Source organism: Trachypithecus francoisi, unplaced genomic scaffold (genome assembly GCF_009764315.1).
Source record: "Trachypithecus francoisi isolate TF-2019V2 unplaced genomic scaffold, Tfra_2.0 Lachesis_group11, whole genome shotgun sequence".
Taxonomy (NCBI): domain Eukaryota; kingdom Metazoa; phylum Chordata; class Mammalia; order Primates; family Cercopithecidae; genus Trachypithecus; species Trachypithecus francoisi.
In genome coordinates, this window is record NW_022681456.1 from 93,787,351 (window position 1) to 93,810,147 (window position 22,797).

The 22,797-nt window shown below is 35.0% G+C and overlaps 1 protein-coding gene across 2 annotated transcripts in view; it reads right to left on the reverse strand.

Moving 5' to 3' along the window:
* Positions 1-233: 233 nt before the first annotated feature.
* Positions 234-22,797, reverse strand: part of CNTN1 (contactin 1) — a 409,365-nt gene continuing 386,801 nt past the window's right edge. For both annotated transcript variants that reach the window (XM_033222420.1, XM_033222419.1), the window contains exon 24: positions 234-2,673. In XM_033222420.1, coding sequence (XP_033078311.1) covers positions 2,597-2,673 — 77 coding nt within the window. In that variant the 3' untranslated portion in view covers positions 234-2,596. The remainder of the gene's footprint in view (positions 2,674-22,797) is intronic.

Here is a 22,797-nt window from a genome sequence, read left to right on the forward strand (position 1 = left end):
TTCGGTTTACATTGATATTCACTGACATCTTCATGGGTTGAAGTTATTTACCAGGTGATCTTATTTCAATGTAATAATGACTCTGTGTGTGTTTCTATGTGCGTACTTTTTGTAGTATCTTCAAATACTGAACTGTTGCTTAACCAGAATATTTATTTCCTGCTATTGAACTTGTAATGAAAACCTTCTAAAAATAAATTGAAACTTGAGGTAAATTGAAAGGACAGTTGTTCTTTCTTGGGTAACAGTAAGACATTTATTACTTTATACTAATTTTTTTTTCATTCATAAAAAGGACAAAGCACAGTCCTATACTACTCCATTGAAAAAATGATAAAAAATAACTAAAAAATCAATTCAATATTTATCAGTATCAAATAAAACTACTATCACCTTTCCTGAAATACAAAGAAACAACAGATGTATCTATACCTATATAAAGTTTAATTTAGAATCTTGCGTCTTAAAGCAGATGATTATTAGTTAGCTTGACAACAGCTTAAAACTGATGGTCCCAGTTAAATCTGTACAACTGTATGAGAAAATGAAAAGCTTGAGTTATCAGTGCACGAGAGATTTTAAACTACTTTATCTCTGTCACAAATTCAAAACTAAACAATCTCCAAAGTCTGTTTTCCTCTTACCTTTCAGAACCATTTCATGCAAAATCTAACCAGTTTTGCTCATTATTGTCATATATTAGAAAATAAAAGGCAAGCATGCATTTGGCAAAAGGTTTAGTTGTTGATTATATAAAAATGCCCAACATGGGTCACGTTGCAAAAGTAAAACCCCAAAGTGTAACAATGAAAACACAAACATTTGTACAGAAGGTATACAGAGTATTCATTTCCCTAAAGTATGAAGACATTTTGTTTCTTTTTCAAATACTTAAATATTTTATGAAATCTTGCAATGATCTTAAGACTGTTGACGTACTTCCACTGGGAAATCATCCATTTCACTTATTTTTAAAAGTTTCATTTTATAACAAAGAGTTAAATGTAAACTAATGACATATTTATTGATATTTTCATAATGAAGGCTCTAAACATTTACACATCGATATATAGTACAAAAATTATACAAATTAAAGAAAGGGGGGAAAAGTAGTAATAGATCTATTTTGCTTCCTGTAAATATGTTTTATGAACCTATATGGTATCCTTTCTAAAAAGATAAACTCTAATTAGCTAGCAAGTCTGTGCTAATAAAATAGGATTATACCTCTTGAAGCATCCAACATTGCACTAGTTCACGAGCCAGCTAATTCTTTATTACTCGATTTCTTTTACATCCACATTCAAACACATTTCCGTGCACACCATGGAGAATGAATAAATGTGCATCTTCCTTTTCACAACTTATAAAAATCCAAAGCACCAACACTTGGGAGACACCATTGGAAAGACATATTATTTGCCTCCTCCTGGCCTTCCAGTTTTGCATACTCTTCAAAGTACCATTAGCAATATATTGATTTGGCATTTTTAGCCCGTTTTCAGTATTGCATTGAAGTGGGAATTGAGCTTAAAACTAATTTTATTATTATTATTATTATTATTATTATGCAAAATGGAATGCTGTAGCTTTTTCAACCTACAGGTGACTTTTTGATCTGACATCTGCAATAAAGAAACGTAATAGTTAGGAATGAAGCAGAAAAACCAAGATACTAGTAATTGTGATATTCACTTAACTGTCACTTATTCCTAACCGTGTAAAGACTGTCACATCTCAATAAAAAAGGAAGCGCTCTACTTTTCAAAATTTGTCATTCCACATATGAACAAATATAGCAATATCATGATATTCTAGATAAGAGCTGTGATTTTTGAGATTTGAAATTGATAAGAAAAGCATAAAATAACTTCAGAGTAGAATATAAAAGTAAAAAAAAATCTTTATATGGTATGTTAACTTTACTATTAAAAAACTGATTCTGAAAATCAAATATTTAGAAAATTATTTACTTTGAAAATAAAAATACTGATAGTAAGTTCTAGAATTTGGTTTTCAATAGTCAAAATCTTTCAACTCATGATTTGATAACGGGATTTATGACAAAATATTTGTTACACTTTAAACTCAAGATGTCATGAATGATAGAGGCCATTCAATAATATGCAGTACCCAAAACAGTGAGGAAATTACAAGAGACTGTATTACTCTTACATTTACCACGTACAACCAACAATTCAATCTCTATTATATTTCACAACTTGTTATTAAATTTAAAGCACCTGTATATGGTGATTTGACTTTCACTCTACAGCCTATAGTATTGAATTGAACACTGTAACTTGTCCCATTGGGTTAAATCATGCAACTGTCACAGAATCAGGTTAAATGGTTTATAAGGCATATTGGAACGAGTTAAAAATCATTTATATCTATTTAAAAGTTTATTCTTTTGGATGAAGGGGTTCCTGAATGCCTCAGTCATCATGTGTGTTGTAAATCAGTTGAATAGTTTGTTAAAGTATAATTTATTTGGCTTAGGATGGAGTCGCAGAAATTGGAAGGAATTGTGGTCATCCAAGGGATGAAGGATGTCTTCTGAGCTGGGGTGGGAACAGCAGCTATCACAACACATTCAGAATTCCAAGTAGACAAGGATGCCAAGGGCAGGCAGCAGCAAGCCGAGAAGACTTGGTGATGAGGTGGGTGCACCTACAAGGTAAACCGAAAGTGTGCATATTATTTCATTGATAAACGCCACTATTGCTCATTGAGTCTGCTTCGGCTAAGGCAAGATTGCATAGCCCTGGAAAACAAATGGGTCCTTTTACAAAACAGAGTCTCTTATGCTTATATGATTTAAGTAAAACAAAAGCTTTTGATCAAAGATTTTGTGTGTGAGATCATGTGAATTGTTTACACAACATGATTAAATTAATCATTTAAAATAATATGATCACAAATGTGTATGTTGTCCCTATGATCTGGCTGTCCCAAATTCCTACCAGAAGGCAAAAGGTCAAGAAACATATATACAGGTGTTAAAAAAGTAAGCTTTATAAAAATAAGATAAAGAGATAACAGTAAAAATACAAATAATTTTTCCTGAGATAATGACAACATAGGTATGCTAGGTAGATCTTGCATAATTTCACATCCCAATGGTTTTAAGACATTTATACACTTATATGGAATGATTTAAGTAATGTATTTCTGATAATATTAAATAGTATCATTCAATTTTTACCTAAAGAACAATTGCCCTGAGATATTATACTGTGAATTAAAAATTGAAATGATGTATTATAATATGCTATGGACTTATTTCATATCTTGGGTGACACTTAGAAGGGATACTCCTATAATCAAGTAAGTTTATGGGTCCTGACGACATGAGAATTTTTGAGAAACTGCTGTAAAGTAGGACCAAAAAGTCATACTCTTTCTTCCCAGTGTCCATAACTATTAGGCACTATCTTCTTTTTTAATAAATTAATTATTATCTTTTAAGAGACACAGTCTTGTTCTCTTGCTCAGCCTGGAGTGTAGTGGTTCAGTCATAGCTCACTGCAGCCTCAAACTCCTGGGCCCAAGTGACCCTCCTGCCTCAGCCTCCCAAAGTGCTGGGATTACAGGTATGAGCCACTATGCCTGGCTGGTACTATCTTCAATGAACATGCTGCTAGAATGAGTGAAGGCCTAAAAAATGTAGTCAATGGCTTACAAATGTAACAGGTTTTGTTAATTTTTGAAAGTTTATTCTCTAAATTTGAAACCACCAAATAAATTATTATTATCTATCATATTAAAAGTGACCATAAACAGCTCATTCTTTAGCATGGTCCTTTTATATTCAGGGAGATTTAGGGCATTTCTCCTGAATCTCTCGTCATTAAAAGCACGTTCATGTTCCCTATAAGGTAGAAGATAATAGTGTCTTTCTACTTGCTTGTCTTCAACATCGCCCTGCCTGGGGCTTTTGGTGCTGCCTGGAAACATAAGAGGGAAAGCTTTATCAGATACAGATAAAGTGGTTCTTAGAAATGAGCAGGAAAGTGAGTGTCAAAAAGTCAGCGCAGATAACAAGGGCAATACAAACAGCCCTCAAGTAGAAGAGCTCCTAAGGACACTATCAATAACAATAGTAAACTTATCATTACTATGAGCGATGCTACTTAGCTACAAGACTATGTTGGCTCATTATGTATATTATGACATGACTACAACAACATACAATGGTAGATCTTATTACCCCAGTTTTATATATTTTGTAACTGAGTCAGGTAAAATGACTTGCTCAAGTCCAATAGTCACTAGAGGGCAGAGACGGGATTAGAATTCAGATCTGTCCAGCTGCTAAGGCCATGCTCTTTTGACCTCTCTGCCGTGTTCCTGCAGATAACTTTAGCAAGGGACCAGTTTCAGAAATGCAGAAGGACACAGCACTCTGCACTTAATGTGTCAAGGCAAGGGCACAGAAGGAAAATAATAAATGTCATATGGAAAATAGCTAACACATAAACTTTCTAAGAGGTCTTTGTATTCTTGTAATTTTTTTTTTTTTACCTCTACTTTTCTACATATTTTTAAAAATATGCCACAGACCACACATTATTTTATTCTGATAAGATGCCCGATAATAAACCTCAATCACAGAGTAAAACCTTTAAACTTCAATGTTTGACCCAGTGTAAAGGATCTTTCCTGAAGCCTTTTTTGTCTGAGGATGACTGCAGGGACTCCGCAATGCTCTGTCTTTCCACCACAAATTACATCTGTGACGGGGACACATTTATGTACTTGCCTGAATTTGTGGGTTGGCAAAGTACAAACTGCGGCTGCTCGAAATAAATTTAGTCAATTGTGGATGCCATCTTGATGCTTTGGTATTAGTATGAAACCAAATACAATTTCATAATTTGTGGCTTTGACATCAGGATATTTGAAATAAACTCCCCATGTTTATGTGTGTTATATTTAATTTCTCTAATGGCCCAAGCTTATGTAATTTTGGTCTTCATCTTCACTTCTCTCCCACATCCCAAACATAAATTAGAGACCTAATTGAAGTACTATTTAATGTCATTTTAAATGACATATATTCTTGAGGAGTTTTTCTTTTTTTTTTTTTTTTTTTTTTTTTTTTTTTTTTTTTTTTTTTTTTTTTGAGACGGAGTCTCGCTCTGTCGCCCAGGCTGGAGTGCAGTGGCCGGATCTCAGCTCACTGCAAGCTCCGCCTCCCGGTTTACGCCATTCTCTCGCCTCAGCCTCCCGAGTAGCTGGGACTACAGGCGCCCGCCATCTCGCCCGGCTAATTTTTTGTATATTTTAGTAGAGACGGGGTTTCACCGTGTTAGCCAGGATGGTCTCGATCTCCTGACCTCGTGATCCGCCCGTCTCGGCCTCCCAAAGTGCTGGGATTACAGGCTTGAGCCACCGCGCCCGGCGAGGAGTTTTTCAATATATATTGATTTTGAATCTAACAGCATATATATATCAGAATACTGCTAACAATTATAATTCTGCTACTTATATGGTATATAGTAAACATATATTTTCCTTTTCACGTAGCTGATGAATGTTAAGCATGAACAAATCATTGATCTTGTGAGTAATTTTTCCCTATCAGAAGAAATGTAAAACCAATTTGGAGTACTGTATCTCTTCCATGGAAATTTCTTGATTTTTTTAGTTCTAAACTTTGATTTAATACTTCCTTCAGGAGGAATTCCTGCTATAGGGAGAGAGATGCTGAAAACAGAAATTTCAATTAAAAGTTGAGCAGTACTGCAGGCTTTCTGATAAGTAGAAAACTGCTCTACTTAGTTTTTAATACAAACCTCCTTTCTGATGCTTCAGTCTGGACACTGTGATGCAGTCTCCGTTTCTACTGCTTGCCTATTCCTAATGATGCCATAACATTTAGAATTTTCTCTTTGTGGTGTCACATTTTGTGACCACAACTGCTAATATCTGTAGATTATGAACAACTTCAAGACAGAGATGATATCCAAATCATATTTTAGCTGTGTTGACTAATACCAAGCCTAGTACATAGAAAGTACTCAACCTATCATGTTAAATGATTGAGTTATGCCTCCATTGTAGGCCCTGAATTTTTTTTGATTACAGAGCACAGGAAGTCTAAGGAAGAAGATGGTGAGAGGAAACCACTGTGACCTTCAGTGGGACCCCTGATATTTCTTTTCATTTTATTCTCTATTGCATAATCTATCTAACTTCTAGGAACCTGGGCAAAGAAAGGGGTTATATCTTCCTATGATTACTTTTCCTCAGAAAATAGATTTTCCTATGAAAGAGATGACATTCAAAATTCATAATATAATATCAGAAGGCATTGATTTCACTACTCAGTCCAGGAGTCCTCCAACTAGTCCTGGTTCAACATTATTATTATTATTATTATTTTAATTTTTTTTTTTTGAGATGGAGTCTCGCTCTGTCACCCAGGCTGGAGTACAGTGGCGCATCTCCGCTCACTGCAAGCTGAGCCTCCTGGAGTCACCCCATTCTCCTGCCTCAGCCTCCTGAGTAGCTGGGACTACAGGAGCCTGCCACCACACCCGCCTAATTTTTTTGTATTTGTTTTTAGTAGAGACGGGGTTTCACCATGTTAGCCAGGATGGTCTCGATCTCCTGACCTCGTGATCCACCCGTCTTAGTCTTCCAAAGTACTGGGATTACAGGCTTGAGCCACCGCACCCGGCCCCGACATTATTTTTTATTCTTCCAAGGTCTATTAATGTCCCTAGCCATACGAAAGAAATGTTTTTATTAGATGGTTGATTCCCCATTGCCTAGAGGTGTGCCTAATATACATAAGGTGTATTAGGTACACATGAATGGATATTTGTGTTGAAAATTGTTGAGTTCAATAAAACTCCTGCTGGGTTAGCAGCACGTTTGGAGAACTAAAAGAGTAAAAACATCCCTGTGACCAGAGTGAAAATCAGCTCAGACAGAAAAATAACAAAACCTTTATTCAGATTCGTATGACAGACATGGATAATGCCAGCTGTAAAGTTTACAGGAAACACTACCAAGATCACAGAGCTGCTGTAGAATGCCATCATGACCTCCTCACCGAGTGGATGGTGCTGTTACCAACGGTGCCCCAGACCTGCTCTACTTGTCCCATCTATTAGTGGGAATACTCAGTTGCTGGACTGCACTCCCCTCATGACAGCCCCCAGCTCTAATTAATCCCTGCTCCTCCTATGCCCACCTCAGAAACAGAAACTAATCGAGATCTGACTGCCACTTTATTTCTACCCTCTTCAGAATTCTTCAGCAGGAACTCAAACCTTACTAAGAAACTTCTCCTTCACACCTGCATGATATTCCATGATTGCTCTGGTATGTGTTTCTTTGCTACATCCAGTCAATAACTCTGGCTTTGTCAGACTACAGGTTTCTGCTTGATCTTTAGCTGTTTAAATTTTAACATGACAAGCTGGCTAATATGAGTATCAATAAAGCAGGCAATGAGTGCCTGTCCTAGTAGGAGCCACAAGGGTATACTGGGAACAGTATCACATGGCAGCTAAGAGTCAGACATTCTGGAAACAGGCAAAGCAAAGTTCAAACTCTACCTCTGCCTTTTACTGGCTGGGTAATCTGGGTAATCTTGAGCATGTTATTTAATTTTTTTAATTTAAAAAAATTCAAAAAATTTTTAAACCTTTTTTCCTTCAACTATAAAATAGGGATAATAACATGTCTCATGACATCTATCTTTCTATGTATCTCTCTCGAGATATATAGATATAGATATAGACATATAGATATCTATCTATCTATATAAATAAATGCTGAAAAATTCTAATACTGCACCCACCTTGACTGCGTCCCAGTGGTTACTCATAAAAATGGCTCCAGTACTCTAACAAGTTCAGTGAAATTGTTGTCTTCAGTAGCTAAACAGATCACTTGCTTTTCTTGTGTTGATTAGCCTCAAGCAATTGGGAAAACAGCTAAAAGCTGAGAAAGGCAAATTAGAGAGGTTTTAAATGATACAGGTGAGCAAAGTCCTGAAACACATTTTTCCAATTACCACAAAATTACCAGAAAACATACTTGTCCACAGCTGTGGGCAGAATATGATTCCTGTGTGATGGTCCTTGATAGAAAAATGACTGTGATCAACAAGTTTGGGGGATACTGATTATCCTCTCTTGCTTTGGTGATTCTCAACATGCACTTACTTTCTCTTTTTAGATGAGATTAGTCTCATCTGTCTCTCTCTCTCTCTCTCTCTCTGTGTATACATATATATAAAATATAGATTTTCTGTGTATATAGATTTTCTATTATATATATTTTCTGTCTGAACATCTCTCTCTCTCTATATATATATATCTATACATACACAAATCTCTATCTCTCTATATATATAGATAGAGAGAGAGAGAGAGGTAGCATAACCTTTCTTCAGAAGTAATGATACATGAAAATCCGTTATTGAACTGGGTGAAAAGGGGATGTTTTACTCAAAGATGCTTTTAGGAGCAGGAGACCACCAGATTTTTGTCTTCTCTATTTTCATGCTGGCACCTGTACTTCCCCCAACCCCATCACCCCATGGAACATGTGGGACTCTGCTTATCATGGTTTGAAAACTACTGCTTTATGTAAAGCATATAACGGTTTGAAACAACTGCTTTATGTAAAGCATTTCAGAAATGCATGATTAATAGATAACTCTCAGTAAATGGTAGCAATTCCTGCTACATTTGATGATGTTTATTTCTTGCTCTATACCTGTACTGTATTTCTGGAAAAGTAGTTGGAAAAAATAAAGCAAACAATAGCATGAGCTGGGCATACTGAGTTTTTCTGTAAGAGTCTAGCTTCCAGTTCCAGTGTTTGTGTAGCATGGTAGTCAGGGATCGTTGGTTTTAAGAAACAGAACCCCAACCTAAGAGCTGATGTTGTACTGGCCTGAGGAACAACTGGAGTAGATAATTGAATACCTGTGTCTTCCAAGTCTCTGGCTTTCACCTCTTCTTTTACAATTTGCCTCATATTCTCAGACTGCTCTCAAGATGACATGACCTCCTAGCTCACATCACGTATTCTTAAGAGCAAACAGACTGGGCTATCTTTTTGCCCCAATTCTAATGAAAAATTCTTAAGGAAAGGCTCTGCTTTGCAAACATCAGGTCACACACTTATCCCCAGACCAATAACTGCGGCTGAGTTAGTGGCTTCTTTGATTGAACTAGCTTGGAGAAGGTTTCTGTCCCTCAACCAATCACTCTGGCTGAGGAGGCAGGGCCACATAAGATGGTAGCTTTCATTCTTAGGAGGAAAAGTACTTTCCCCAGTGAAAGGGTTGTGTGGATCCAGGAACAAAAGAGGAGTTCTGGGGCGAAAAAGAGACTATTCTCATCTAAAAAGAGCGAGTAAGTGCATGTTGAGAATCACCAAAGCAAGAGAGGATAATCAGTATCTCCCAAACTTGTTGACCACAGTAATCTTTCTATTAGGGACCATCACACAGGAATCATATTCTGCCCACAGCTGTGGACACGTATGTTTTCTGGTAATTTTGTGGTAATTGGAAAAACGTGTTTCAGGACTTTGCTCACCTGTATCATTTAAAACCTCTCTAATTTGCCTTTCTCAGCTTTTAGCTGTTTTCCCAATTGTTTGAGGCTAATCAACACAAGAAGAGCAAGTGTTCTGTTTAGCTACTGAAGACAACAATTTCACTGAACTTGTTAGAGTACTGGAGCCATTTTTATGAGTAACCACTGGGACGCAGTCAAGGTAGGCGCAGCATTCGAATTTTTCAGCATTTTTAATCTTATTTATTTGTACAGAAAGGCCTAGTGTGAGTTTGCCACTTTGCAAATTTAGTCACTCATAAGAATTTGTCTGAAAAAATGGTAAATTCATGGTGAAGAGCTTTGTTTTGGACTTAGTCTAACCAGTTGGGAACTTTCTGGGATTCTTTTACTGGTGGTGGTCCATTCTGCAGATTACCGAATTGTGTTTGTTTCTCCATTGGATTGCTGTCAGAAATAAGTGAAGAAATCAATTAGGTATTTATTTTATTAAATATTGTGGCAGAAATGTGTGAAAACAAACATTAAAAGAAGCAGAGGTATGTTTTAGTTTGAGACACTGAACTCTAACTTATTGTATGGTTAATTTTATGAAAATGATAATTTTTAAAAATTCATGCAGTCCCATATACTTCCATGAATTAACATGTGGTCAATGTGAAGCTATTGAGGTAAAAATACATGTTTTAAATGTATTAGCTGAGATTTTATGAAATGTCTGAAACAAAGGAATCTTTGAATTATTACTGCTTGATTCATTTTTGGCATTTCTGTCCCATCTTTGTCTCTTTCTCCTTGCACATTTTCTCTTGCATATTTTTTTTTTCTTTCCATGTTTCCATCCTGTCTAAATGTTATCAACAATGCAAGTATAGAATAGAGTTGAGATGTAAAACTTACAAACCTGTAAGTAGAAAAGTTGTACTTGCCTGGAAACTAGCATGTAATTTTCAGTAAAACTGCTGTTAATTCAGTGAGGTTATTGTTAACATTTTCTTTGAACTACATATCAAACTTATTATTTTTATGAATGGTCTAATGTTGTTAAGAATTAACGGAGGTGTCGTTTTAGAAAGTTAGCTGAATTGGCTTCAAACCAGTTTCTTGGGGAAAATGCTAATGTCAATTTCAATTTTAGATCAAATATTATAAGCATTCACTTCATGACTTTGACAAAATAGAGTAATGGATAGTCACACTAATTGGTTTTAAGAGTTTCTAAAGAAGAAACTCAAAGAGAAATCAGAAAATAAAATGGGTTTGAGGTTCAGCAGAATTCTTGCACATTTGATGATTTTTGTTTTTTCCCTAAAATATCTATTTTATGATATTGTCTGTGTATCAGCTTGCTTATTTTCTTTTGATGATTTTATTTCCCTTTGCCTATTTGAGATAGCAACACTCAAATACTAAGCTAAGTAGAGAAGAAAAAAGACAGCTTAAGACCTACTTCCAGTTCTGTCAATAGCTAGTTATATAACTTTAGCAACAGAGAATATTTGGGCTCAGGACACGGTTCTGATGCTGCTGTGATCTTTGGCTGTTTTACTTCTCAAGGATGTGGATTTTCCTTCGGTAAAATGATAGGGTTCACTGTTACAAGTCTTAAGGTTCTTACTACAGCCCTGAGTCTATAATTCTAGGCAAACTATAAATATTTGAGAACATCTAGCATTGAGCCATAAAATTTGCAAACATATTTGTTGTATTCCCCTTATTTATGCTAATCAAAGTTGATATTAGTTTATAAATATACATTGAGTGCTTGATCATCTAAGTGCTAGTGGCTTCGCTGAGTTTTTCCATCCAGTGAAGCCCACTAATCTTGCTGCTCCTACTCATTTGGCAATTGTGAACCCAAACCCACATTCCAAGCAAAATGGATTTTTGTTTGTTTGGCAGAGGTACATGGTTTTCTGGCAGCTTATCCTGGCAGTTGTATTTGTTCCTTACTGTTGACTCTGGCCCTTTCTCTGTCAGAAAACACCAAATCACCAGGATTCCTTTCCTCTTTGAGAAGGGAGTTAACATTTCCGGTACAGTGATAACCAATTGATTTGCTGGGAAATATAAAACCAACTTCTAGCTGCCTCCTGGCCAATAAGCGCATGCTCAACAAGCCCAATTTTGATATTTTTGGGCAAGGTGAGACCATAATTACGAGGACTTTTAAAACTGGCCTACCTACTTCTTTAGAAATGCAAGGTGACATTTACACAAAAGTATGAGAGTCGAAGTGAGACAATTCTATCTGGATACTGTTACCACTCACTTGAGTGTGTGGTCTCTTACAAGGTACTTAATCTCTCTGTGCTCCATTTACTTACCTGTAAAATTGGGAGTCTAATACTTACATAGTGGAGATACAATGCATGGTAAAATCCATCTATTAATTGTGAATTTGAAATATGAAATGTAGTTTATTCATTTAAAAAGATACTTGATTATTTAGTGATTATTTAGTGAGAATATACTCGGTCTGGAATGAGACAGAAGAGACCCAGACCTTGGTATCTAGGTTCTATTCTATAGAATACACAGAATTATATATAGTGGATTTCATGGGTTTGTTTTATTCCCAACATATACAAAATATTTTGTAAATAACATTCAAGTTTTTAATTTATGATTAATTAACCAATAACCAGAGCCAGTTTATTAGGAAATCTTTGCACTTGGCTTTGGAAATAGGTGTTTGACAGAACATTCTCACATTCGCAGCCCCAACTTTGTGGAATACACTGAGTTACCATCAGGAGCAACTTTTCTCAGCCTCAATCAAAGTTAGAAAGACTGGGAACTTCAAATGCCCATTACATTTTGCCATACGGGTCAAGTGCTAAATTATTCCTTCCACTGCCTCTACCTTGCCGTCTCCAAATTAGTTTTTGAGGCAAAAAGACAAGTAGAGCCAGAGAGAAAGTTTGAAAATTAATGTGTTCCACCATGCCAAAGTTAATGGTTCCTCTTTAGTGCAAGTCTTGAGGGACCAGTTGAGCACTGTAACTAGGAGTTCTTGGACATTTTCAGAAACAACAGATACATGGCCCTATGGATTTATTTACAGATAAAGAAAGACTGTCTCTTGCAATCATCCCCCCACAAAAGTTGCTTGTTCTATTGCTTTGCTTCTCTCTTTTTTGGTGGAAACTGGTTGATATTTGGGGGTACTGACAATAAAGAGAGAGTGAAACTAATTGGCCATGAAAGTCAATTTTCCTTAAACTTATTGTAAGTGTATCTTAACAAAAAAAATCCAAGCTAAGGGAAGCAGATACAGTTTCCCACAAAGCCCACTGAGTTCTTCTGAGTCCTTCTTTGACATGAATTTGAAAAGATGATCTATTGCTGGTCTTCATGCCTATGCTCAAGGTCATAGTGGGCACAATGTTTGCTTCTAGGTGAGATAATGGAACCTAGGAAGCCTGCCCTATCATGAGGCTAGACATTACAGCTATTCATTCACGAAGTCTATCTTGTATGGTCATCCATAAAATTATAGGAGAGATGAAATATATTTAGGAGACACACATTTGCATACTTAGTAGTAGTACCAGTATTTGTAGGATAAATCATTCTCTAGTACTAGGAGGACAGGGCAAAAAGTTGCCCACTAAGTTTTCTTAGAACAGAAAACCCATTAGACAGATGAGGGCTGTGGAGATGGCACAGAAAAGATTCTGTTCAATTGGTGTGGTGACCCCCAAAGTAGAAATTGTATTCAGTTTCATGTGGCTCTTTTGTGAGACCCTAATTAGCACAGCCATTGAAGTGGCTGGCCTACCTGGGAGTAATTCGCATTTCAATTTCCATTTCACAAAGCGTAGATGCAGATTAAGTCCGAGTTTATATTTTACTTCTGCTTTTCTTTGTAAAATAAAATCTTCACCTAACAATAAGGAAAATTCTGAAATTTAAATATACAGAAAGTGATGATAAAAGAATAGTGAGAAAAATATTTCCTTAAAATTATTTCGTTTATTCATAAGATTCTGGACAGCCTGATCCATAATATGTCATTAACAAATATCTGTTAAATTTTTTTTTCCGACAAACTCACTCAGTCAAAGGTGCAATCACAGCTCACCAAAGTCTCTACTTCCCAGGCTCAAGTGATCCTCCCACTTCAGCCTTCTGAGTAGCTGGGATTACAGGCATGCATGACCATGCCCAACTAATTTTTTATATTTTTTGTAGGGGTCTCACAATGTTGCCAAGGCTGGTCTGGAACTCCTGGGTTCAAGCAATCCTCTCACCTCGGCCCCACAAAGTACTTGGATTACAGGCGTGGGCTGCTGCACTTGGCCTGTTCAATGGATTTTTAAAATTTTTTAAACCACTTAGTAAGTGACTAATTTGTCTAGGACACATTACATTTATTTTACTAAATTCTTATAATATACAGTTAAAGTATGTATCATTATTTGTATTTACAGATTAGGGACCTAGGGCTTATATTTACATACCTAAAAGACAGTACACTTAGGTATGGAACATAAACCAGAATCTAAGCCCAGTACTATTTCCTCTACCTCCTGGCTGCTTCATGAACATCTCTAAATATTGCTAGAGAATGCAGTGATGCCACCTTCCTTAATGTAATGAGTTGAGAGTTGAAAATGACTAGAGGTATATAACTACCTCAATAGCAATGACAGCCAATAATCTCATTCTCTCACTGGTTTCAAATGGTGATGCAGAGACACAACTACCTTGGAAACTTTCTCAGGATAAAACTGGGGCAAAAAGTCCTGTTGATCTTCAGTCATCTTTGGCTTTGAGGCTATGACAAATGAGTGATTCACCTATTTGAGGCTGTATTTTGGTATTTGGTATTAAGATTGGTATTTGGTATTAAGATTAGCATTAAGATTTGGTATTTTGTATTAAGATTTTTCTTCCTAATGTATTGGTATTTGGTATTTGCTATTAAGATTTTTCTTTTATGACCTTGAACTCATTTGTTAGACCCTGGGACCTTACTGCACAATTCACTGTCATCCATCTATCAAAAAGGATTAATTGGTGTCTCTCTGTTTTGCTATATGCACGTGAAGTTCTTATAAGAAACTGTCCAAATTCATTGAATCACTGAAACTATTAAGAGGATCATAACCAGCTGAATCTTCTCTTTGTACTTCCACAGCAGAAACAGTTTTTCAGCTGTTTTAACGATAGTCTGAAATGTGTAAGGAATCACTGGCTAGAATTGGACACTGACTAGTCTAAAGAATTTCTAAGACATTGTGCTTGTTCAGTTTCTCATCCTGAAAACATAAAATAATTCTAATAACTTTGGGTTGTATCTGCACAGAATTTCCTTGGTTCTGTTTATATATTTTTCAGACTTCCTTCTTTTCTGAAAAGGCTCATCCTTACTCATAGTTTCATGGTACTAAACCTTGAAATTTTAAGTTTTCTTTTTAAGTTAAAAAAAGGCAAAAAAAGATTAACTTTCATCACTTTTGCAGTTTATTTATAAAATCAGCAAAGCAGTTACTTCTTTCTAACCATTTGGAATTCTGGGAAATGCTTTAAGAAACCAGTTTGTTTACATTGAACAAATCAAATCCCACAAGTGAATGGAACTGAAATTCTTTCAATACCAGCATTTCTACCAGTATTGCCAGGCTTCTTTTATTCATTCTATCATACAATTTTTAGTTATTATTGCTTTTTCTCTTTTCAAGACTTGTGTCTTCTTATACTCATTTATCTTGACAGTGGAAACAGGGACTTTTAGATGTTTGTCAATGACGATATACTAACATGTATGAAGTAATTCATAATGAATTTTCTAGGTGTTGAGAGAAATGTTAGGAAAGCTAAAAAGAAGCTTGGGAGCGCTGACTCATTTTGGATGTACTATGTCTTACCTGGACTGTTTTATCTCTTGTTCACTTTACCTGTTTTTCCATGTTGGGGTTCTCGCGTTTGTCACAGAACCACTTCTCTCTCCCTCTGTACTCCCTATTCTGGCCACTATTCCTATAAAAACTGTCCATCCTCCTGTACTGCTTAGTTCAGTTCATGAAGTACCATGCACTTAATTATTCAAAATAGAAAATGCAGTCATTTGCAAAGTGCTTTTTCTTCCTCACCTATAGTATATCAACTTGGGTGCCAAGTCTATTTGATCTCCAGTATAGCTCTAGCATCTCTCACGACTCTTCACCTCTATTGTCTGTGCATTAGAAGTTTAGGACCTCATCATCTCATGCTTATGTATAAGAAAAACAAAATACAAAAATAAAAAAATCACGCCAAAACCCCAGAAAAAAAAAAAACAAAGACCACAAACTTAATCTTCTCCCTTTTCACAGTCTAAATATAACTTATACTTCAGTTGTACCTCTCTACCTTTATTTTTTAATCTTCCATTCCAAATTCACCAGATAAGATTTAAAATCAAGCCATTAGCCCATCTAAACCAATATCCACTAAAGTGCTTAATTCAGAAATATGAACAAAGTCTTATGTTGATATTCCATATTCTGAGAATTATATTGTTAGCTAGCCATAGTTTGATTTTATAATATATATCAAAAAGATTTCACAAAGCTAAATTAGTTGCACATTAAACTTTAACATTTTTTTCCTTGTAAAGGGTCTACTAATGTACATGTGAGATTTTTAAGTGTTATTTAGTCCCTTTCTTCCTTTCTGTAGTGATTATGGTCTATTTTAAGTTAAGCCTGTGTTTAGAATATAATTTTGGACCAGGAATACATGGCTATTTCTTTAGAGGAACATATTTAGATAATACTTGAATTTGACTATATAATTGGTGCTTTAAATATGTTAGTTTTAACTGAGTCAGATGAATTTTCCACTTGTACAGATGGAGTCTAGAAGATTAAAAGAAAGTAATCTGAGTTTATTTAATTTTTTCCTCCTCCAAGAATCATGTGAATTCTGTCTATTTAGATAATGGCAGAGGCTATGTCAGGTCCTCTCCCAAATAGTTAACAAAATTTGGTTTGGAGTTGGAGTGCTAGAAATTTTACTTGTGCCTATCTGGCATTCTCTATTTATTCTGCAATATAGTAGTTACTTATAGAATGACCTGGGTATTTCTGGGTATTTCTGTTTCTCTTCTCTTGTTGCTATGTCATGTCCCAATATCAAGTTCTTGCTAAAAATTGCCATATGGAACTAATCTCATCCTAACATAGTATAGAGATTAAGAGCACATGCTTTAGTGTTAGAACTAAATCATTTGAATTCTGGCTCCTAGCTTAACCAGCTGTATGACTTTGGACAAGTTACATAAACTCTCTGAATTTCAGTGACTTCATCAGTAAAATGGTGATAGTAACATTTAGCTAATTGTATTATTGTAACAAAGATACAGAGTGCATTGCTATTATAAATATTTCATGATTGGTGGCTCTTTGTATTATTATAGCTGGAAAATTATTTTCTAACCTACTTCATTTGTTGAAAAATGAGTGCCATTTTTCTGTGGTCTCTGCAGGCCACATTCCAAAGAATTCTGGTAATGGACTCAGGAAAGAAGTATCTGCCAGGCCCAAACTAAAGGACATTAGAAGGTAACACCTGGGATTTAGGATACCACTTAATCTAAGCCAGGAGGAAAGAGGGCTCTTCTGACTACAACTTAACTACTCTGCATCTCCAAGGTTGTGCAAACTCAAAAGAGGATATAGGTACTGAGGTACCTGTGCTTCTTTAAAGTAAGAGCAGATCCTTGGCTGTAATGTCCCTGTGTGGGAAGTTGAGAGGGAAGAGAGAGGAAGTCACTGCTGAGAAAGGTACATTGACATGATCCAACGTACAGATAAAGATGCTGGTTATTTTAAGTGGGCAGAAACCATCTAAATGTGATTAAAATGTGTGTTTCTGTCCAAGTCATTTTTCTTTCTTTAGGATTCCTTCTCAAGTTTTAATATAACAGGAAAAAACTTAACTGCCAAACCTCCATTCATGAATTTCAATTTAATAAGAGCCCACTACTACTGTGGTCAGTACTGGGTGCAGAAATGAACTTTCTTCTCAAGAGATCTTGGTTGAATGATAGTAAATCACAGCTGTAGTATGGTGTCGTAAATACAATTGCAGTTAGAATGCCAAGGATATGAAGGGAGCAAAAAGGAGGGTACTTCCAGGTGGCAGCAGAAAAGGGGTTTCCCGGAGGAGGAGGAAAATACACTAAGAAAGAAGAGATGGGGCAAAATATATGAATGGGTTTTAGAAACACCCACTGTCGTGATGATAACAAAATATTTACCGAGAAATGCATTGCTAAAAAGGGAGAAGCTAGTGAAAGTTATCCTGGATATTCACAAAAAGAAAACTCTTATTCTAAGCCATTGCTTATAATACTCTAAATTAATGTAAAGTTATAGTTGATCCTCTCAGGTATATTAATTTCCATTTCATTAATTCATAGACCAATCCAAAAGAATAAAAACATAAGATTTCAACATATTTCATCTTCTAGGACATTAATTTTATAGCAGTCAAATTATGTATTCTATTAGACTATATTTCGAACACAGTTGTGCAAATGTCAGAGAAGTTATTAACCTAGAAGAATAGCCACAACAAAAATATTTGCTACTTGGAATGATGCCTAATCTTCAGTTTTAAAGCTTGTAATGTTGGATTTTGTCTAATTAAAAATGGCTGAAGATAAATGACAAATGACATACTGGTCATTGACTATGCAGCAGAACTGTGTAGAAAATATATTAAATGATTGAAACAATATTTTAAAATTAATGCATATAAATGAAAATTCATCAAATTTGCAAAAATATATTGCATGACTTGACATTCTCTAAATCATATAAGTACATTTAAGTACGTCTAATAACTAGAGAATGAGTTCTTTAAATGTGACATGGCAACTGATAATGTAATTTAAATACATTATTCTAGGTGAAGTACCTTATTCGTGTGCTAGCTTACAGAATGTATTAGTAACTGTTGAAGATAAATAAAGTAATTGAGCAGCTGCTATGCTCTGGGATAAGTGCTTTGGTTTATATTATCAATAGGTTAATTGTAAAGACAGGAAATTTGTTTATGTTTAAAATGAGGAGAGAATTACTATTTCTCTCTTTGCTAAAGCAGAGACTCTAATCATTCTCACCGTGATTTTTCATCTTTTTTATGACTAACCTTGCCTCACACATGTTATGTTCCAGGAAGATATTAGGCATTGACAACAATATCTACTTAATTTGTAGAAAAATGTTTACAGTCAAATGTGTTCTAGGAAATATGTATAGTACTATGTTTACTATTGCCTGTAATATAGTTGCCTTATTTTTTTGTCAATATCAATGCTATAACTCCTAGCAAAACTTATTACTAATTTTATCATTCTTAAATTTTAGAAAAATAAATCTTATTCCAGAAAGGATGGTATAGAGACTTTAAGGCACTATATAGTCCTAAATTATCAAGGAGCAATAAGAAAGCATATGCATTTTCACTTTAATTTGAGAATAATATAACTTTTATTTCTTTAAGGAAAGGGAATTGGCCTCTAAAATTCAGATATAAAACATGTTTCCTTTTATATTTATTTTATCTGGCTTATAAAATATTGATTATTGTTTTACAAGTTTCCCTGAACATAATTAAGAGCTGGCATATAATATATATTTTTAAAGAATGAAAGAACAAGAAGACAATAGAGTTTTGGGGACTCTTGCCTTAGTGGCACATTGTATTTATTTTTAAAATGGGTGAAAAAGGATTAAAAAATTAGAATAAGAAAATGCTAAGTTAAATGATTATTTATTCCTTTAACTGAATCCAAAGTTCAAAAAGTATAATAAAATATGAGCTAGCATTATATTATTTGTAATGACATTTAAATATACGTTAGTTATTTTAAAATCTGTTAAAGATTAGTTAAGTTCTTGATGACGACAGTTTTCAGTCCCAGGAGCAAAAGCAAAAAGAATAACATGTGGCTGCAGAGAGCTACAAAAGATATGTTCAAACATCTAAATCATCAATATAAAGTGCAAAATAATTAACAAAATTACAAAATAACAAGAGTTTCCAGAAATAAGCAGTCTTATAAAGAACTGACACTGCATTATTGGCAAAAATATATATACTTAGTGAAAACATAAATGAGACAAAAATCTAAATAAATTTTGTCCATTAACTACTATTTCCTCTACATCAAATTCCTTTTGGGTATCATATATCCATGGCAGTATATTTATATGTTTAGAAGTTTAGTCAGCCATTCATAGTGATTGTATAAAAAGAAATAATGTCTTTTTATTTACAAAAACCAAGACTTTCTAAAAATAAACTCAGAATATATAATGTCATGAAAGCACTTGAGATACTTGGAAGAATATAAGAATTATGATGATTATATTTTTCAAATGTGATGGCATCATTACTTTTTCTACTTCAAATATTTCTCTATCAAATTGGTTTGCTTTATATCTTAGACTTCTGCCTGGAATACAATATCTATGTAATCTTAGAATCACACATGCCAGTTCTCTGTTTGCTAAGAACATTTATTACACTAAATATATAAGTGCCTTTTAATTCTGTTCATTTTTCTTCTTGTGCCCATTTTAAGAGTTTTCTCTTTATATTTTATTGGCTCTCACATTTTAGATGCATTCTTTATAACTTTAAATAATATTTCAAAAATTCTTTTGGGGCTAAATTTAATTATAAAGCATATATTAGAAATCTGATTCATGTTTTATAGTCTTGAGGATAAATGTTAAGATATTTACTATTGAAGTCTTCCAGATATTGTAATCCAACAGTATTTCTCTAGATAACTTTCTTTGCTAGTTAAATTGAAAAAACAAATACTGAGTCAAAATGGTTTGCCAGGTTCTTTGGGGATAAAATATAAGTATTTACTTATGAGTAATAGGCTACTTCATTCTAAAAAGGCTTTCTGATAGTTTATAAAGTATGATAAAGAAAACAAATAAGAAAATTGAGAGGAAAAAAGATAAAGTTAGGAAAAATGATACAAAACGAGGTAATACCAAAATAGCAGCAACATCAACTAAAGCTAGTATGAATATTGCTAATATTTATTGTGTCTATGTTTTTCCAGGCAGTTTTTAAAGCCACTGCATATATAGCCAAACATTTTAAAGTAAAATATATGATACTTTATATATTTTGCTAGAGGCATGTAGCAGATTTGGCTCTGAGCTTTGGTCCTGCAGTGCAAACACAGAAATACATCAGTCACTGAGTTTATTATCCAAAAGACAAAAACAAGTAATGTCTCAGGAAGAGCTTATCTACTTCTGGTCTTAAGACCAGAGACAAAGTTTAAGGGACCGTCTATTTGGGCAGATATCCGGGATATAATCTGTACTGGATGCTAACACAGTACTAGAAATACAACAACTTGGGAAAGCATATTTATCACAGTATTCTACCCCCAGAGTTCTTTTAAAGTAGAGCACTCTACTGAAGGAGGATGCTGATAAGTTAGAGTGTGTGTGTATGTTTGTGTAGAATGAGTCTCCCATTTAATACATTCCAATAAGTAATATCTAGACTGCTCACAGAGAATTGATTATTTAACTGTAGATTTCTTCTTTCTTTCTTTCTTTCTTTCTTTCTTCTTTCTTTCTTTCTTCTTATTATTTTTTTTAGTATGTGTTTGTGTGGGGTGGATGTTAGGAGATGAACTGTTCCAGAGTTTAGACAGAAGTGATCCTCCTTACATTCTTCCTCTTACAAGATTTCTCCATTAAATACATAGTGTGCAGGAATTTCAAGACTCCTCATTTAGTGTTAATATGATATTACTTTATTTACACATTAAATATTTATTTATTGGCCTAGACCAGGGTGCTCACTTCTATAGGTTCACTCCATCTGAGAGAATTTTCATTTACAGTTCTTTGAAAAGAATACATTTTTGTGTGTGTCATATAGAAATATATCCTCAACAATTATAGAATAATATGATAGTAGATTTTGTGTATTTTTTTGTTTTGTTTCTGTACTTTTTTTTTAATTGCCCTCTATCTAAGTCAATAGCATAAGACCAAAGTACAATTCAATACAAAATTAATTATATAAGATCACAAAACAGGCTGGGCATGGTGGCTCACGCCTGTAATCCCAGCACTTTAGGAGGCCGAGGTGGGTGGATCACAAGGTCAGGAGATCAAGACCATCCTGGCTAACACGGTGAAACCCTGTTTCTACTAAAAAATACAAAAAAATTATCGGGCATGGTGGCGGGTGCCTGTAGTCCCAGCTACTTGGGAGGCTGAGGCAGGAGAATGGCGTGAACCTGGGAGGCAGAGCTTGCAGTGAGCCAAGATCACACCACTGTGCTCCAGCCTGGGTGACAGAGCAAGACTCCGTCTCAAAAAACCAAACAAACAAAAAAATCACAAAACAATGTGTTCTAAAACCACAGCTTACCGAAGGTTTGGATTGGTTGATTCATAGAATTTACTGTGTCTCTAGGGAATGGAATGAGTGAGAATCTCCACCGAGCATGCATTCTCAATAGAGCCAACATGGCCTCCAACTAAGTGAAAGTTGGTTCTTGTGAGTTGGGAAAATCTGAAATCTCATAATAGTTTTGGATTGCTAAAGAGCCACAGAACATAAACAGCTATACAGTAGATATTTGGTATTAAAATTTCATAAGTGGTAACACTTGAAAAAATAATGTGTAACAGGGCTTCCTAGGGAGTCGATAATGAAGAAAGTTTGAGAAGTACTGATATAGAGTGTTATCTTTCCCAGTTATACTTCTGGTTAGAATTGGGTGGCAAACGTTTAAGACATATAAAAACAAGTTTTAATTTACTCATTTATGGCTCATATCAAAGGTAGACACCATTATTCTCATTTACGCAAAAAGAGAACATACCTATGCTAAATAATCAAGGCATATGATAATGGTTTGGCTGTGTCCCCACCCAAGTCTCAGGTTGAACTGTAATCCCCAGTGTTGGGTGAGGGACCTGGTGGACGGTGATTGGATCATGGGGATGAATTTCCCCCTTGCTGTTCTTGTGATAGTGAGTGAGTTCTCATGAGATCCAGGTCTTTAAAAGTGTGTAGCACTTCCCCCTTCTCTCTCTCTCTCTTGCCACTGTGTGAAAATGTGCTTGCTTCCCCTTCACCCTTCTGCCATGTTTGTAAGTTTCCTGAGGCCTTCCCAGCCATGCTTCCTGTACAGCCTGTGAAACCGTGAGTCAATTAAACCTATTTTCTTTATGAATTACCCAGTTTCAGG